Source organism: Linepithema humile, chromosome 3 (genome assembly GCF_040581485.1).
Source record: "Linepithema humile isolate Giens D197 chromosome 3, Lhum_UNIL_v1.0, whole genome shotgun sequence".
Lineage (NCBI taxonomy): Eukaryota > Metazoa > Arthropoda > Insecta > Hymenoptera > Formicidae > Linepithema > Linepithema humile.
In genome coordinates, this window is record NC_090130.1 from 29,006,140 (window position 1) to 29,026,611 (window position 20,472).

General features: G+C 35.4%; 1 protein-coding gene across 6 annotated transcripts in view; it reads left to right on the forward strand.

The window, feature by feature from the left end:
* The window catches only part of LOC105676684 (A disintegrin and metalloproteinase with thrombospondin motifs adt-2-like), a 102,863-nt gene extending 93,385 nt beyond the window's left edge, over positions 1–9,478 (forward strand). The window contains exons 1-7 of one of the 6 annotated variants that reach the window (XM_067351416.1): positions 1,815–1,926; positions 2,740–2,897; positions 3,821–4,987; positions 5,086–5,298; positions 5,429–6,156; positions 6,393–6,748; positions 6,808–8,357. In XM_067351416.1, coding sequence (XP_067207517.1) covers positions 4,871–4,987; positions 5,086–5,298; positions 5,429–6,156; positions 6,393–6,748; positions 6,808–7,370 — 1,977 coding nt within the window. In that variant the 5' untranslated portion in view covers positions 1,815–1,926; positions 2,740–2,897; positions 3,821–4,870 and the 3' untranslated portion in view covers positions 7,371–8,357. Of the gene's footprint in view, positions 1–1,814; positions 1,927–2,739; positions 2,898–3,506; positions 3,694–3,820; positions 4,988–5,085; positions 5,299–5,428; positions 6,157–6,392; positions 6,749–6,807; positions 8,358–9,107 lie in introns of those variants that run through there. The other 5 variants (XM_012374748.2, XM_012374747.2, XM_012374746.2 and 2 more) reach the window with 5 other exon arrangements.
* The last annotated feature ends 10,994 nt before the right edge of the window (positions 9,479–20,472 follow it).

Consider the following 20,472-nt stretch of genomic DNA (forward strand, 5'->3'; position numbering starts at 1 on the left):
GATTTCTTTCGATTCACTGCTTATAAAATCTGAAATTGTCAACTTTTTTTCCTCAACTTTTTTGCTATTGAAAATAGCCTGTGATAAAAGACAAAATACTTGTCTAAATAACATTACGTCATTCCATCACATTCTTAAAATTATGAATAAATTGTTCGAAAAATTTGATACATATTGAGTTTTGCAAGAAGTGGTTTAAGAAACAGATCTCTAAAAACTTTGTTTTACTAATATTATTATACATTTACAATGTATTTTATCTGTAATACTATATTAATATAATTTATTTTTTATTATAACAACGTAAAAATTTGGGCAAATAAGACCGTTAATGCTTATTGTAATTATTTATTACCTAGTTCTTGTAAACGTTTTGATCAACTTCAAGATCTTCATTTTTCATTATTTCTTTTAATACATCTTTTACTTTGCACTTGTAAATAAAAAGCTATATTTCAATTCTGTATACGACGTTATATAAAACAGCATGATTCTTAACCTACGATAACATTGAACGTGATCTTCATAAAATTCAGAATCGCAACGCCTACGTTTAGCACCAAATACGCGATGTGAATGCAAACCGCAATAATATCTCAATCCATAGAGCAATATATCAATCTTGCAAAGTTTCAAGATGCTGGCCTATGTACAACCATTACGTTTGTTAAATAATTATACCGCATCCCACACAGGCTTTCGTAGAACTGCTCATCTGAATCTAATGAGAATCCCGCAATAGAAATTACGCGGTAAAGTCAACAATTTATGACACTGTTGGGGGTTGATTAGTATTGTATGATAATAGATGTTGGGTTTACATTGTTCACTAATCATCGTACAATCTCTATAAAAACATATGTCAAAAATAGACTTTCAAATATCATGTAAAATATTTTGCTCTTCTCTTTTATCAGATTAATTTTCATTTATCGTAAAGCTTTTTTTTTATTGTTCAAATAATATATTTCAAATATTATTTATTTTATTTCGACTATTTGAAATAATATACGCTATAAACTACATAATATTGATCTGAAAACTGAAAAAGATTAATATCTCTGCACTTTCTGAGGAAGTATAATATTAACCGAACGTCGCATACGAAATTATCACATCGTTGTCAAGACTCAACACGTTTAATAATGGGAATTCTGACCGTACGTTTTACCACGACGTATTGTCACCGATAGTCCGCATAATACACTCAGCCGACGATAATGAATGCGTCGTGGCCGGACTCGTGTCGCGACTAAACGAGATTTCTCTCGTCCGACTGGATGCTCTGAATCCGTCGTTGGCACGCGATCATTTTCGCGAAGAGGAAGACGCTTCCACGGGGCATTAAGTCCTCAGCAAGCGACCTGAACGAGTGAAGCGAATCGGTCGTTCCGATGTCCACGTTCTCGCTCGATGTATCGCCCGGAATAGCGTGTCCTTATGTCCTCACTACATTCACAGATCATATTCCTGAGAGCGTGATATTGGAACTACATATATCGCCAATGGCCCCTATCTTGTACGTGGATTGTCCATTTCTCGATACGTATAAGACGTCGCCAAGTATTGCAATATCGAAATGATATCAAAGTATGCAATGGTGACGTATACAAATATGTGTGTAGAAATTTCTTACATATCTCGTAAACATAGTGCAAATATTTTTATTAGAAGATTTTTCTACGAGGGACGCGGATACATTCACAAACGTGACAATCAAAGAAAGAAAAAAACAAGAAAGGGATGTTGCACTACTTTATGTAGCATTGGTATATAATTTCATTGCTATCATTAATCATAATTAATTATCAAATAAATATTCTCATGTTAAAAGGACTTGGTTAGATGGCGTGTTAGAGTGTGCATTATAGGAGAGAGTGTGTGAAAATAAATTAGCTTAGAGAGATACGTGTACGTCTACTAGAGGTACGTGTTAAGAATAGCTAAAAGTTAAAGAGTAGAAAGAGGAAAAGAAGGGCAATTGAAGGTGAGACTAGAGAAAGAGAGATTGGAAAGATATAGGAAAAAGAAGTAAGAGTGACAGAAGTAGGGTTATGGCGACACGAGGATCGGGCGGGACGAGCAGAGATAGTAGGACAATGAGGAGTAAAAATGAAATAGACGAAAAGCAAAAAAACTAGATTGGAAAGAGGAAGAGAATAATAATAGGATAAGTGAAAAGGAAAAGAAAAGGGTGACATTTGAAGAGTGCGTATGCGAAATGGAGGTTAAGCGGGATAAAGCCAAGATATTCTGATATTAAAAATTCATAAAATCATAATAATATTATATCACAATGTATGATAATTTACTATAATACTTTGCTGATTACATTTCGTATGCAAAGCAACCAATTATTTTTCCTGCCAAAAGAATTCTATTTAAATATTTTCATCGTATAAGCACTTTGGTATAACGTATAGCGACATTTTCCACGTTCAAAACTGATTGATGTTGTCCGAATGGCGCAATTACCAAGAAGATTGCGCATTCATTCACGATGATATGGCACCAATGACTGGAGCGTCATTAAACAAATCGCCTTCGTCCAGTGTTTGCATACGCAACTAGACAAATCGCCGGTCGAAGGCAGTGAAACATGGCGATGGAAAGACGAGATGAGAGAGCTACCGCGTCACGTAACCCTTGCCGCCCTCTGCCTCCTGTTCCAATAACGAATAAACCGATTTGCTCGTTAACAATACATGCACGATCACTTTGCATACCATTTTGTTTCAGATGACCTCGTCACGGTGAACTCGTACTCGAATAAAAAGAGAAACAGGTTTTGTGTCGTTGAGCTCCGCGATCTCTCGTACAAGAGAATCCTCCCCCTCGCGTCTCTCTATCTTCATCGAGCATAAAGACGATCGTCCTGACTGACGCTCGCAAAATTGGTAACTTAATGATTTGGCTTCTTCTATAGTAGTATCTTGTTTCAATGATATCATTTTTATAACGCGTGCCAAAATATTATTGCGATCGACACACACATTCCACACTTCTAAAATATAAACTCTTTACAAGAATTATATATCTATTAATAATTAGTAAACAAAAATAGATAAAAACTTTTTGAGCAAAAATTCAAAAATATTACAAAATTTGGCAAAAAAATTAAATCACGCCTACGATTTCTTAATTCACGATCACTTGATAATTTACAAATATAGAGTCGCCGAAAATCTTACAGAATATGCAGAGTTTACACGGGAAACGGACTTGTTGACGGCTCGATGAAGTTGAGTTATAGCGACTGTCGCCTCCGGGTCTCGCGGAATTCCGCGCACCTTCCTTCGCCGTTGTTTCATGAGATGTTACAAATGCTCGCGTGCACGTACACCATAATGTCAGCGTCGTTAACTCTTTATATGTTTGTCAAGAGCATTTGAGTAATGTCATTGTCGACCGATAGCAGACCGCCGCCGCCATTCTCTCGAGGTGCACCACATTGGTCGAATTAGTCGCATTCTCAGAGAAATAAAAAGAATACGATTTGTGTAAAACATTAGATATATACAAAAAAGCAGTTACATACAATTTTTATTTTAAAAAAACATTGAAGCAAAACAACAAAAGAGTAAAATTATTTTTTATGAAAAAAAACTGCTATATGTATATACAAATCTTTTTCCTATAAAAAATATGATATCAGAAAATGCCGCCAAGTGGAAATAAAATTTAACATCAAAAGTATGCATTCGATAAGGCACAATATGGTTGTTGATTTTATTATTTATTTATTGATCACGCGTGTTTTGCAATCACAATTCTTCTGTATCCTCGTACAGATATGAACATCTCTGCAATTATTTTCCAGATGCATAGTTTCCCGGCAGACCAACGATGCTTATGACAAAAATAATCCTGGCTACGCTCTCTGTGGCACCGTGTTTCACCTGGAAAGTATAGATTGATACTAAAGTCGAGCATTTCCAGACGTGGTGCGTAGTGAACTGACAAATTTTTTTCATCGACAGAATATAATACAGACTTGTTAAAGTTTATCGACTGAGGAGCCTGATATCCCGGCTTCATTTCCAGTTCAAACGTGATACGCCTGAATATGGTACACTGCATGGTAGTAAACTCGGCGATCATGCGTTTTTCAGAACAGAGTGAAGAATCATCGCACAAAACCACGTCGTAATATAGTCGTAATATGCAATTCACCGTTTTGTAAATCCGATGTCTGCAAAAACGTCGTTTGACTACTACGCCTTTGGATTTCTTTAAGCAACTGTTTTTACAGGAATCTTCTATCTATTCATTCCAGTTATCCTTTTCACAACACTTAAAATTGTGTGGCTTAAAATTGTAATACGATGACGGGCACGCATTTTCCACCGCGACGTTCTTTCCCAAGTACACAATAAGCTTTCGAAAAAAAATTGGTACAAAAAAGACGCGAAAGTACACGCAATTGTTGTATACATGTACATAAAAATCTATGGAAAAAGCTGTCGTATATTAACTGCACAGTTAAATTGAAAGAAAAAACGTAATCAAAAGAAATCAATCTTAATTATCAACTTTTAGAAATCTAATTGTTGTCAATTAAACTCACGCGTTTCCGAATAATGTTGCATATTATACATATTAGCCACAAATTTCATTTTCTAAACCCACACCGTTATCATACGTACCATTCTCTCCTCTCTTCTCAAATTTAAGTTTTAGAAATAAAAATATTTATATACATGTAGCAAAGAGAGAAAATATTGACATTAGATATTACACGACACAACGAATATTCGTTAACATAGATGTGATTTATACGCAGTCTTATAACGAACATGAGAGTATTCGAACGTGTGTATATAAATTATTTAATAGATAATTTAAAATATTAAATAACGCGAAAAGCAACATGATTTTTATATTAAACTTTGTGTTAATAATCTTACTAAATGAAACGTATGCATATGTCACGCAAGATATCGAAATAATATTGCTACCGTCATGGAACTCGACAGGCGTAAAGGAGGTACGTGCGTTCTATTGTACTACTTTATTCATTGCTCAATGTCCAGAATATTATGCGAGACTTATCACATCTTTTCTTAATTGTCATCCAATTTACAGATACCATTAACTCTGAAAGTTTTCGGACAATTGATTCAACTAAACCTGCGTAGAAATGATCGGATTGTGTCGCCAGTGTTTCAAGTATGGAAATATAATTCGAAAAACGTCACAGAAATGTTGTCGCAAATAAATGCATTGGATACTTGCTTTTATTTTCACGAGGATCATGTCAACTCTGCAGCAATCAACTTTTGTCAAGAATATGGATTGGTCAGTAATATCATATAAAAAAATTCATTGCTTTAAAAATTTTTAGCTTTTACTTGTAATCTTTATTTGTCTTTGTTTTATACGTATACAAAGCATGAGACGCAAAAAAATGTACATTTTTTATAAGTAGGAAGGACTTGTTTTTCTGGAAAACGACACATTGGAGATTAGACCTTTGCGGAACGACTTTCCGCCTTTAATCGACGGTTTTTGCGATAAAGAACAAATTAATTTTTCATTCGGCTTACTTCACCGTATTAAAAGATCACAGCAATATTTTGCTGATTCAGATCTTAATCATTTGCACAATATCAAACCGAAACGACGTAATGTACAAAATATGCAACAAAAATTAACCATAGAACTGGCAATTTTCTTCGACGAAGCTGCATATCGCATCTATATGCCTTTACTGGATAATGATGAAAAAAGATTGCACGATATGATATTAGCATACGTGAATCAAATCCAAGCTGTGTTACATCATCCAAGTTTTGGTACTCCTATTGATATTTCATTGATACGATTGGACATGATGAAAAAACAACCGCCAAATTTGCCAGTTTTTAATGGCGAGGCAGGCAAACTGTACGATTCATTCTGCAAATATGCGAGAGCTCTCAATCCTCCAGATGATAATGATCCACATCACTGGGACATTGGCATTTATCTAACCGGAATTAATATTTTTACATCAAACGACCAAGAAAAGTACTATCACATATTGGGAAGGTCTTTTGTCGATGGCGCATGCAATTCGTCTTTCTCGTACGCTATAATAGAATTCGGTATTCAAAATCAAATGTTTTCCTCGGGGTTTTCATCGTCTCTCATTGCAGCTCATGAGATCGGCCATCTGTAAGTTTACATACGTGTACTAGTCATATATTGAATGTCAATAATATTTTTGAAGTATTTATTTCATTGTAGAATTTAAAGTCAAAAAATTATTTTTTTGAAGATTAATCCTTTAATTATTTACTATAATTAATCCGTTGGTAAATTACAAAAAATATAAAAATATTTTAAATAAACAAGGCAAAGTAAAGTAAAGCATATACAATATTCAAATCAATAATTTATTCGTTCAAAAGTTTAGGAATGGAACACGAGTCGAAATGTGAAGAATACAAATATGTAATGTCACCAAAACGAAGCTATCGCGGCCAGGTAACGTGGTCCGAGTGCAATCGTAACATAACGAAGGAACTCTGGGAAACCAAATCGTGCCTACGAGATCGCATGAGACCGAAATATCTCGATGACGTATATGCTTTGGATCATTCGCGTTATCATGATCTACCCGGAAGAAAATGGACTGCCAAGGCACAATGCGAATTATTTTTCCATGATAAGGATGCGAGCGTAGTCACGTTGTTTGATATATGTCAAATTTTACAATGCGATTCCCCTCGCAAGAATACGTATTTCTCAGGACCCGCACTGGATGGTACGTTTTTTATTCTGATTAGATGTTGTAACTTCAAATTTATCGATTTTTTTTTTCAGGAACTTATTGCGCAGTCGGCAAGGAGTGTCGCGGCGGAGAATGCGTACCCATCATCGTACCGCCATACAATTTTAAGTTTTGTAGAAAGGATAACTGGAGTAAATGGAAGAAAGATTCCTGTAATAGCTATTGCTTGGAGAAATCCAAAGGCGCAGTAGTCAAACGACGTTTTTGCAAACATCGGACTTATAGAACGGCGAATTGCAAAGGACCATATTATGACGTGGTTTTGTGCGATGATTCTTCACTCTGCACTGAAAAACGCAAGACGATCGCAGAGTTTACTACTACGAAATGCACCACATTCAGCAATATTATGCTTGAACTGAAAAAAGAGCCAGGATGGCAGGCTGCTCATGAAGTCGATAAACCCTGGATAGCCTGTACTATATATTGTGTACGAAAAAACTTTTCTACTTATTACGCACCACGCCTGGAAATGCTCGACTTTGGTATCAACCCATACTTTCCAGATGGAACATGGTGCCACAGAGAACATAGCCAGGATTATTTTTGTCGTAAGCATCGTTGTCTGCCGGCAAACCATTCGATCGAGGAATAATTGTCGAGAAATTCTCGACTTTTGTTTAATATCTAACTTAGGGTTGACTCATTGTTGTTACCTTCTATTTTACGCAGTAAATCAATATTTTTGTCAAAATTGTGAGATGGCTCGAGGGATATTTGTTAAATAACGAGACTTCTAAATGAAAAAGAGATTGACTCTATTCGTATGGAAATAATCTCATTATTTTCACAACACACTTCTAAGGCGTAGTCTATATAACAATCTAACAGTATGGCTTGCCGTTAATCGGCATGTATACACGATAAATCGCGTGCGAGTTAAACGAAGTGTGGCGGACACCGAGCATTTCTAACCGACGCGGCGACATCGGCGACGTGTCGTCGCGGATGCCGCCAGGTACTTACTACCACGTTGCGCTAAGTTCAACGCGGATCCATACAAAGAACGCGCGCGTGCAAGCAGGTAGAAGCCAGAAGCCGCGAGCCGCGTAGCGCAGCATGACGTTCTCGAAGATGTAGGAAGGAAAACGGAGGGCCGCCGCCCGGACGGACGCGAACATAAAATGCACACACAACGAGACGTGTGTGTGCGTGTACTTAGCATAAGTCTCGCACCCGAGGCACTCTCTCATCGTATTTCATGCCGGCTATACTTATACGCTCGCATCGCTCGCCGCGCATAACCGCTTGCTCCTTCTTCTTTATCTTCCTTTCTCTTCGTCATCATCATCATCGTCGCCGTTGTCGTCGTCATCGTCGTCGTCATCATCATCATCATCATCTTCGTCTACCACAATCCATGTCTCGGGTGCGAGGAGAGGAAGTGAGGAAATACAATCGGTGCAATATTAGAATGATAAGAAAGCGCAGTATCGTGATCCATATCGCAGCGGTATTAGAATTCTAATCGAATTTAAATAGAGTTTGAATGGATCATTCTCTACTTCTTAGAAATTAAATTGTGTATAATGTGTAAAATTTCTTCAAATTGCAATACTTATATAAAATCCACACTCCTGCATTTTCTTCTCTTGTATTTACTTCATCATTACCGATAAATGCAGAAACACATTTACAAACGCCGCGAATTATATCCGATTATTTTATATTCTATCAATAGTGTAACGTGATCAGCAGAAACGATCGTTACAATTGATCGGTAATTGAGTTGGAAAGGATTTAACAAGCCGGTTACGATTGCCAGGCGTTCGCAAATTAATTAATACGATAGATATTACAGAAATAATATTCTCTCGCGATATTACGGCGCTAACAGAGTTTACACAAATGAGCCGCTTAGAAACCAAAGTAACTAACTCTATTTTTTGCAATTTTTTTAATTTTAGTATCAAAATATTTATTTATTAGTGCTTAACTTCTCATAAATAAAATTAATTACCTTGATAATTCTATTTATCACTTCAAGATGGCTAAATTTTTTATCACTAATGAATAATACATAACCTACTATAGAAGCCATTGTGATTAATTCCATTGATAGTAATTTTTTTATTCTTAATTAATTTGATAATTCTTAAAATGGCAAAGAATAATAATTTTGACATACAAAATGACAAATCAGATAATGATTCTTTAATAATAATTGTCAGAAGTGCCAGTTCAAGGAAACATTTTCGTATTTCTTCGTCACTTGACTCAAACAATCCCTAGTAAAAATAATGTGTCGAAATTTATTATATCTTAAAATTGTTTTATTTATATCTTACCATTTGTGTCAACTTTTAATCATTTTTGATATATTTATTTTTAGGAATGAAAATATTATAACAAATAGAAATATTAGTTCTGAAAAATATATAGATCAACCTTTGTTATATTCTAATAGTAGAACTGTGACAAAAAAAAGAGAAAAGACATGATGGACTTATTGAAATACATTTTTCCCATTAAACATGATTATTATAAAAATTTAAGAACAAATAAAAGTGACGGTACTTTCGATCGGACGGAGAAGAGAAGTTATTTATGTTAATAATGATAATATTAACAACAACAATAATAGAACCTAATGACAATGGTAATAAGAATAGAACGACTATATTGATATTTTATTTAAAGTTCTGTAATAAATAACGTTATAATTGGTTTTCTTATAATAAATAATGATTTTTAATGGTTAAATTTAATGATATTTATTTTTTCTGTAATTTCCAGATTTTTAGTTTGCCAAGTCGATTAACTTTCCAAATTCATGCAAAATTTATAAATACATGAACAATTATTCTCGATATATTTTTATATATTTTCTATGTTATAACATAAAAGTTATAAAAGTTGCATGTTTAATAATACATTCTACAATATTTGTTTGTGTATATATTTTAAACGAAATTTTATAAAACGATATTTATAAGTTTATCAATTTTCTCTACTTTTTGTTCGATGGAATTAATCAGTTTGGCTTTTGAGCGTGTATGTACATAACGCAACTACTTGCGATATTGTGATTACGTGAGCCTCGCGATTACCTCGGAATTCACCTAAACATTCGATAGACTTCAGCCGAAACAATCGTTTTTTTTTTCACGATATAAACTTAGCGATAACGAAATAGCATGATGCACTGTGTAATCATAGTGTAACCGACACATATGATACTTTGTCGCGAAATATATTCAAATATTTGACTTTTTGAGCGCAACTTAAGAAAATTCAGTATGATTCGGCGTTTTAAATATAAAAAGCAATTGGACGCTCAGTGGATTAAAGCTTCGTGTAAAAGTCATTATTTACAGCAAGAGGCCGGCATGTTGCGCCGCTTAACGGGCTCTTTCAAAAATTTATGCGTGCCTTAAAACTTTCTTAACCAGGATTAATGCGGAAGAAAAAAGGAGGACTCGCGTCGCTCGATAGGCCGCAGGTACTTATGCAAGCCTATCGCCGGAAATGACTTATAGCGTAATGCATCGCGTCGATTCAAGTCCCATACATTGTAATAATCTAAATTAAGTTCGCGAACTCTCTTACAGCGTATCCCGTTCCCGCGGGTCCTTCCTGCACGTTCACCGTTATCGAGGGGATAATAATGCTCCTCTGCGGCGCAAAAGACGAGAGAGACATGAAAAGACTTGAAGGGACACACGTGTGCCCTCTCGACGTCTTCCTCGAACAGGCGCTTCGTGTGTGCGATTCTTGAGACAACCATTTCACAGAAGATGTGACGCAAACGCCGTACAATCTGCAAAGATTTCGGAAAATACATCTTGACTCTGACGCACTCTTTGCCACGGGTTGGGTCGCAAAAATACGAAGATAAGGCGATTGATAAGTATTATCTTACGTGCGATGTATATTTTGCTTATTACAAAGCGCCGCCGCTCGACTCGATTTTAACAAAAAAAATGATGTAGCTTGCATGCAAAACTAAATCTAATGTGCACATATTAAAATATAGAATAGTGCCAAAAGTCGTTGACGTGTGAATAAATTACAGTAAAAAATAAAATTTATTTATTTCTTTTTTTTTCAAAAATCAAACAACAAGACAAATAAAATATATTATCTATCTTGTCACAAATACATGAAAACTGTTTTTTGAAATGACGCTTAATTCGCTCTAATATACATTTGCATATGATTACTACATTATTGGGCATAAATTTATACATTTATGAATTTATAGAGCCGTCAATCGCTACGTTTAGATCCCTAAATTCATAAACCTATAGATTGATGACTCCATAAATATCTGTAAATATCCAACAGATTGCAAAATCCATCAGCATATTCATATAAATTCCTAGATCAGTACATTGTTAAATCTTTAATTGTGCGAATTCACGAGTTTGCTAAAAAAAAGGACAAAATTCAACATTTCTTTCTGTTTGAATCAATAATTTATCAATATTAAAGTCACTTATTAGTATAAATTGCAATAAATCATACGCATAAAATGCTTGAGGCGCGCAGGAAATATCGCAAGCGAATCATGCAACAGTAAGACAAATCGATACAATAGTATTCGCTACGCCATCATGTTGCCCATCCTTCGAAGCGCATGAATCATTTATCAGCTTTAATCTCTGATCCGAACCAAAATTGTCCGCTTGACGATTCAATCTACATCCATTTAGCCGCTAACCGTCTGTGGCACTCTTATCGGGCCACGCAGGATAGGAGCGTGTTTTATCGCAGCTGGAGTCTCGCTTTACGAGTCGTGACAATCGTAAATACGGCCAAGAAACATGCGCTCGATCGGCAGAGAATTGTATCGTGAGAACCATTCAATCGGTATGTCCAATTCACAAAACAAGGATCCGGCGCGATAAAAGTTATTTTATTTCATTAAGAAGATGATTTTATTTCGACGAGGATGCTTCATGCTGATTGAACTGTTAATAATGATAAATTTGAATCTTTAAAAAAAAAAAAATACCTAAATGGCAATATTATGATAAATATATCAAGTTTATTCTATGTCTGCGGATTCAGGCGGTCAATTACGGGACAACTTTCTATCTTCTGATTGCGACTGAGTTCCTGGATTGAAACCAGCTCTCTGATTAGCTAAAGAGACCGCCATTAATTTGAACAAGCTACACCTGCTACAACCGTCATTCTTACGTTATGATCGCCATATTTTGCCCCAATCGATTCCTCAAGAGTGCAATCTGTGATACACCGTGGCGGAAGACGACGATTTCGCATTCGCGATCAGCGCCGGCACCGATTACAGATCTCGGCGTCCGCCTTGGCATACGAGATTCGTTCCTTTGCGGCGCGGTGCGGTAATCTTAAACCGAGAAAACAAGCGTTCTCGGGCACGAACTGCCGAGCGCTGTCGACCGACGGAAATGAAATACGGGTGAGAGACGAAGGCACGAACTTAATTTAGGTTGTTACGGCCAGGCCCGCCGTATATACTCCGTGTGCGCCAAAAGAGCGCTGGCTGGTCTCACGGACGATAAGTCATTCCGACGATAAGCCGTCCGTACGTGGGACACGAAATGGCGAAGACGCAGTTGTCCGCGGACAAGTCCGAATTAAGGCTCCATAAAGAAAAATACGCGAGCGCGCGACGCGCCACCGTTACCGCCAGAAGGGAAAAGATCTCGGCAGCAATTTTATTCTTACACAGCGGACTACTGTGTTATAAAGCATTTTGTCTTGAAGACATCATTGCCGCAAAGTGGCTGAGAAATTGCGGGCGATTATATTCGGATAATCTCAAGCGACGCGCGCATGACATACCGATTTGACGAAGTGACTTACGAGATCGTTAAAATATTGTCCGCAATTTAAATTTTCTTAATACCGGAAGAGGACAATTTTGCCATTGCTCGACGAGAATTGAAAGAAAGGCTCGGAGTTATTTCAAATTTTATTTCCGAAGAGATTTACCGCTTTGCTATGTCTTGTGGAATAGGAATTAATCAGCTTCCAGATGACTGTACTTTCTCGCATACCGAGTTATAAATATCGCCGTCAACTCTGTTACACGTTCACCGTATTTCTCTCCTGCGTGCTTCAATCTTGACGGAAATAATGAAACTTTGGCGAGATACTTTATAAGGAACTGGCGGGCCGGTCGGAAGGTGTGGTTCTTGACAGACAGCCAAACGTCTCGGTCTTATATTTGAGCCGGCGAACAGAACCCAGATTCTTCACATCCTGCGAGCCACTTTAGTCAACGAAAGAACGTGCTGCCGCGGGAAGATTCTTATCTAGTGTTTGTCGGGACGCGGCACTCGTTAACCCTCTGATGCACTTTCGGCTCAATGTGTGCACAAGGTGCCTATAATTTTCTTATCACACGTATTAATTTGAAGATATTGACATATCGAGATCCTTATTTTACTCTTGATTGCTTTGGATGAGCGACAATTTACTTATCGATGCGCACTTTATCATGTAGGATGTTTAGATAAGCTAAGAAGCTTATAAGCTCAATAGTCTGCTGAAGAGAACAGAGACATATCTCATAATTTTGTCAATTGTTTCCGTTCAAATGTAGTTAATAATCAAATTTTTACTTGTATAATGTTAATATACTAATCTCCATGATTATATATTGTATTATACAATATTAATATTCGTCATTAATCTTTTTTTGTCATGATGCGTTTATTATACAAAAAAATGTCAAATATCAAATTTTAAATCTCTCTTTAAGTCTCAATATTACATAGCAAAAACCTCTAGTTAACTCGGAAGATACAAAATTGCGCGTCTATCTCACTTTGTGCACAAAACCCTCAATTATCTCCCGAGTGCACATTTAGATATTAGTTAAGAATATTTCAACCAACAAAGCTGCTGCAACAGAATGACGTATCAAACGAATACGATGATTATGCCTCGTAGTCATCATCGACAATTATGAGTTTTAAGGATGCGTCATGCCGATAGGCAGGCAAGAAATTCGTCCTTCTTCGAAGGTAGATCCGAGAGAGTGACGAGAGAAACGGTCGGGTTGTCCAGTGAAAGAATCAAAGAAGAAGCGTCGGTGGAATGAACTAAAGAGAAAGATGGTGGAGGGTCGAGAGGAAATCACCCCCGGGGGCACGGCATAAATCGCTATGGACAGACAACATGTTCGACTAATTACAGATCCCTGATTACCGACGGGCGCGACCGCGGCCGTCTAATAAAGAGAAAATAAATTAATAAGTCTCTAATATCGTGGTCGGTCGATCTCGCCTGTGGCCTGGGATAAAAAAGAAGTGTTTATTAATTTATTGTGATCGGGCCGCGATAAAGCCGTGACCATATAGGTACGTCGGATCAAAGGATTCGAAAATCTTCCTCATTGCGACGGCTGAAACCGGATCCGCCTTCATAACCCTTTTCGATCTTCTGTCTATGTTAATGTGACTTCATCGTAGTCATATACTAAAAATTTATATCTCTTTTTTTACATTAGCGTCAAAAGTCGTGTCTTTATACATTATTGCACTCGACACTTTGACGATTTTGTCTTTATTTATTTAATAGTATTTTTTTTTTTTCAAAATATGTAGTGTGTAATATAATTCCCAATCTCTTCTCCTGTCCTTTTAAAAAATCGGAATAAATATATTAATATATTATATATTTTTCGAAAATAAAAAATTAAAAAATTAAAATCTTTTTATTTTACTTTAGTCAAAAGATTACATAAGCACAAATGATTTATTTCCAATTTCACCGTTGACATATCTCAATTCACCCAATATTCGGATCAGTTATAATATTTGAAAAGCTAATCTTCTCAAATAAGTTATTCCACATCGAAGATGGACGTGTCAAAGGAACTGTTGGCAAGACTCGATCTGCCGCATGTATCGAATGGGCGGTGATGCAATTGAAAAGAGACGAGAAGAGGCCAAGGGAAAAGAAAGAGAGAGAGCGAAATAACGGAACACGATGAACTTCCGCGTGGGCCTTTCCTGAGTCGGTAAGATGACGACGACGGCAGAGACGTTTGCTCGTCTCCGTGCCGATTTATTTTCACAACGGCAAAGATCTAACTAGAGTTACCTGACGCAGCAGCCAAGATCCCCAGTGAACTATAGTAAAACCGGATCCCAGGTGTGTTCGCGGGGGCGTTTTCACGGACAATTAAAGCGGCCTCAAAGGCTCGGAACGCCTTCGCGAAACGAACTTAATCAACATCGTCTAGAGTTAATCGAATTCATCATTTCTACACGTCTATCCGTTACAAACGTATATAATTTTTGGATATCTATAAATATCATATGTGACCGTAGTATTTTTCACAAAATTTTTTACAAAAATTAGATTTTTTTTAGATAATAATATATATTTACGTAAAATGATATTTTTATTGATTTTCTGTTGTGAGAATTGTCAGAATTTTGCATTTATACCTTCCAGATTTTTGGTGTAAACCATAATCTAATATGTATAATTGATAGTAATTCTATAAAATATGTATAATTTTATACTATTAAATATTCTAGATATTAAATAAAATAATTATGCACCGGAATGTTATATACTTTCACCAATTTTGACTTATAATTTATGCCATCAATCTGCTCAAATGCGACTAGGTATAATTTTTATGGAATTAAAAATAATAGAATTAACATTCAAATATGTAGCAACAGTGAATTGCACTCTGATTCGTCTTGCCACGATGTCCTGAAAAAAGAACATAACGCGCAATTCATTATGCGTAAAACCTTAACGACATTATTAGGACAAGATCGTTAGAGTTTAATTATATTATCGCACAAGTATTATTAGATCGCCGTCTGCGAACGAGATGTGGACTCGGTTTCTTAATAAGCGCAATCGACGCATTGGTAGGAGACGGCGTCTCTCTCAAAGACACCGATGTCGCATCGTTAGCGGATCGGAAACGCGCTCGATCTTAACGATTAAGCGAATATCGAAGTTATCGCAACGAGGAGAAAGATACCTTGCGAGAGATTGAAAACGCGTCGTCAGCGCAACGCAATTCTATTAAAGTAATAGCAGGCGCCACAACGCAGCAACAAATTTCTTATGGGCGACATAAGTCGGTCCGTAAGTCGAAGTAGTTACACTGTTTAACCAATTAGCGGAACACAACCGGTTTTCAGGTACACTGAAGAAAAACTGCGATCTCCTTTCAGCATTGGCGTTATAGCCGCACGCCCTGATATCTGTCAGCTGAACAAGTGAGCATCTCTGCTTTTCGAATCGATCGATCGAATAAGATATAAAAAATCAATTAGAAAGGTCACAATTAGACAATTTGAAAAATCATCACTTTAAAGGACACTTGTACTTGTAAAGTAGCTTGATAAAACTTAACCACGCAACATTACCTATCTTTAAATGATATTCAATAATGCCTTGAATGCAAATGTTGAGAATAACACGAGATATGATTATAATAATGTTGCATTCAAATAGAAAAGACAAAATAAAACTTAAAAAATCAAATTAGATATCCAAAATCCATCTTTTCTGTCTCTTTCATCTTCTTTTTTACATAATGTCAAACACCTGTATTATGGATTTTATCAGTACTTCAACTTTATCATTAATTATGTAATTTATTATTTTAATGAACCAAATCTTGCCTTAATGTCGTAAATCATATAGCAAAATGATGTCAGGCAGAAACGTTTGTTATTTGTAAGCTATTTTTATAATATAATACAAATTCTATCGCACGGAAATCTGGCGTTTCGGCTTTTTACGCACCCTAATTTGATTGTTCGTTTAATTAGAGCTGAGTCTTTATATATTTTCAAATTTTTAAACTTAAAAAATTTTCCTCTTTTTGAATACAGCGTCTTAGCATAGCAATTAAATAAACATAAAATAAAGATGTCAGATATGAGACGACTTTGAAACGTCGGAACACTGACGTTTTCGTCCTAGGCGAACTTATCCGAGCCATTTTCTGCGAAACTGCCTCGTTCGCACACAAATTACGACAGTCATACTAGCGGAACCAGCAAGAACGTCGCTGAAAGAATCCGGCTGGCGTCATGAGAAAATAAAATTCAGAGAGACGCAAGTAACGCTACTTTGAGACAAAGTTACTCGAGAACTGGAAGAAGCAGTAAAACTTCCTCGAGATTTTGCGTATAAATCTTTTATTATGCATGCGATGTAAGAAGAATTTAATAAGTTTGTTAAAATATGTTGTATCAACATTTTGCATCTTTATAATCTTATATGTTGCTGCAACTTTTAAAATAAATAACTATAATTTTTACGGAAATTGTTATTTCTATTTTTTCCTTTCAGTTAGAAAAATAACAAACTTTCTATCAAATTTAGTCTGCCAAGTAAAAATTATACACTCACATATTCGATTAGACATATTGTTGCTATCCTAAGTAAAATCCTCCACCTACATAAAATCTTTTGATACACGGAGGAATCATCATGTATGGAAAAAGATTACGCAAATGCGTCATAAGATTAAATAAGAATGCGGATTTGTCCGCGTGGCTTGCTATTCATATGCTAAAATGACATTCGGAATCGATACACCCAGACGATGACGAATACGGGCGTGTCGGATCCGATCGAAAACCATGACCGCGACAGATTCGTCGATCATGACTTTATTTTCCAGTGCACACTGATCGACGCACTTGTCAGGAAGAATAAGCCCCTTTCATAAAAAACTAAATTCTTCAAGTGAAGACACGCGGGCACTTTGGGACCACTTCTAAAGTTCAAGTCGACACGGCGACGCTGATGCAGGCGCGTCGGTTATCAACGTAAAAGCAGACGTATATCAAACATGATTCATCGATCTCATGGTTGCAGCTATCAAAAAAGCTCGACTATTTGCAGTGTAAAACAAAACTTTATTCGTCGTTTAATTTCAAGCACATTGAACTTTGACAGAATTAATTACTGAGACATTTCATACTAAAAATACCTTTTTACATATAAAAGAATTTTATATATTTACTCTTTTAACATTAAATATGCTAATTAAATCTTTGAACTGCTTTTATTTCATTAAGCTCAACTTAAAATTTAAACATACAATCCTGTGCATTCTATTTGCATTTTTCTTAACTGATAAAAACTCTTTAATTTTTAAGTGGTTTTAAAAACTGTTATTATCTTGCTTTTAATGTCACAGCACAATAAATCTAGTTTCTATAGTGCATTCGCAAAACTGGCATGTCCATTTTTGCGACACGACACAAAATTAATCAAGCTACGCATTTAACTTGAAGTTGTAAACGCTGTTTATATAAAAAATACATTGTAATATAACAGCTGTTAACGAGGAATTTTGCATTATCTTTTACGACACAATGTAACACGAAACATTTTGACCTCGGTGTATTAAACTGAAAAAAATCAATTCTTTTTTATTCACGCTATGAAAGGTGGCGCCAAGAAATCTACAGATACGAATCGACTAACGTCAAATAAAGTTCTTCCCTCATTAGGCGCATCGGAGACAGGACAATGTGGCGTAGCGTTTAAGATAAAGTCCCACTAAATAATGACAGGAAATGAAGGCGCTAACGTGTTTGCGCGGGCGCGCGTGTGTATCGCGCAGTACACGACGCTTCCACGACAATAGAACTCTTGTGCAAGACGTGTGGGTGTACTGTCGTACGCTTATTTCGCGAGAACAGCGCGAAATCCCTTGTTTACAGCCACGTGGCCTGGGACAAGTGTCCTCGCGTAGTAGTTTTGCCGCATCAATTTTCGTTTCTCCAGCAATTATTTTTCTCTTTATTTTAGTTCTCAATATCATCAAAACTCGAACAAAGCATGATAATATGAAAAAACAAGTTTATAATTCTCTACGTTAAAAAAATTAATCTCAAATAAAGATTTAAAGCATTCGTATGAGAATGTATCTTTTTAGCTTGTATAATGTGAACAAAAGAAAACAGAAAAATTGTCATTTTATATTACAATCCTTCCTCTATAAAAAGGCATGAACAATTGATACTCGAATGTATCGAATCTCTTGAAAGTCTCGAAGTGTACTGTTGCCGCTTTTCCGCGACGCTGATTAGTTATCTCGATTATTCTGACAGTTTAATAGTTTGACAACGAAGGTTATTTTGACGGTTATTTAAAACTTTAAAAATTAAATTAAAATATTTAGATTTTATAATTATTAAATTATTATAGCGCGCGCCTGTATTGTTCTAGTAAATTTAAAAAAGGCTGGAAGATTTTCATTATTGCCTCTTTTCCGCGATACTAATTGGTTATCTCATTGCGCGTTACTTCATGCTGTCGAGCGATTGTCATTGCGAAAGTTGCATACTTTGACAGTTTATTTTGAAAAGATTAGTACAAGTATTTTTTTTATTACTTTTGTGTTTTATAAAAAATATTCAAAGTGTCTTCTTTGAGTCTTGATACATTTCCAAATTCTTTATTTAAATCTTTTCTAAAGTATGTCAAAGACGCAACTTTATTAGTTTAATACGAATGCTCACTAGAAATTCGGCCCAATTATTTATTTTCGAATATTATTCTACACTATACATTTCTATAGTTTAAGAACATAATCATAAGTTTAAGTAATTTTTACACATTTTTACACGCGAATAACAGGACTTGTGTTAAATAACGCTATGTACAGTGCTACAAATTACGACAATAATGATAGTATAATAATATACAAATAATAGTGATATTATAATATTATTTTTATTAAACATATTTGTTATAATATATAATTCTTTGTAACTAAGAAGCTAAATAGTGCGCGCAGTGCGCGCTTGTGTGTCTAGTTTAATTAAATTACTTTTAGTTCATTTTTCTATAACGAAACCTATCAAAATCCTTGCATTCACTCAATATATTCTATATTATTAAGAAATACCGGAATTATTTTTGTACGCAGATGAACAACTGTCAAAGTGTGTTTTAACAATAATATTCAAACATATAAAATATTAAATATCCCCCATTTAATGCGAGAATTTAAGATTAAATGTAAAGCATATTAAAAACTATTATAATTGAGTAAATAAGAATGGAAAATGTAATACGAAATTTAAATCAATAATTCGAGGCATTTTATAAAGAAAAGTCAACATTGATAATGCCATTCTGAAAATAAATCAGGTGGATAAATGCACATAATAATTTTTTATGCAATCATATCTATTGAGCCAATCATATCTATTTATTTCTGCAATCAGTATGTCAATTGCATTTATGCAGTATAAATAATTCGAAAAAACATGCGTTTTTTTATATAGCTATATTAATTTCTTTGATATAGCCATAATTTGAAAGTAGTTTTATTTGATACACATAGATAATATATTATTTGTGCATTATTTCTCACAAAACCGTGCATATTCGTGTAGGATACGTTGTAACTGTCTTTCGCTGAGATGTTATTACTATACATACTCGACACAAGATGTCACCGCGTGTTTTGATAATTGTTAGCTAGATTTGGTCGACGTATCAATATTTACATTTAAATGAAAAATTATTCGTCTTTTTTTGTCCTCTTTTATACTTTTCGACAGAAAGATTCTTGTGTCGTATTCAGTTACACGCGTTCAGTCACTTCAAACGTACATACATAATGTCGCTACCTATTGCAGATTAAAAGCATAACGACAAATTGAAAAATACGCAAGAAACATATGATATGGTTGGTTCATCAGAACGTGTTTCATCACTTGAAACAGACACAATGTCTATTTCACTAAGTA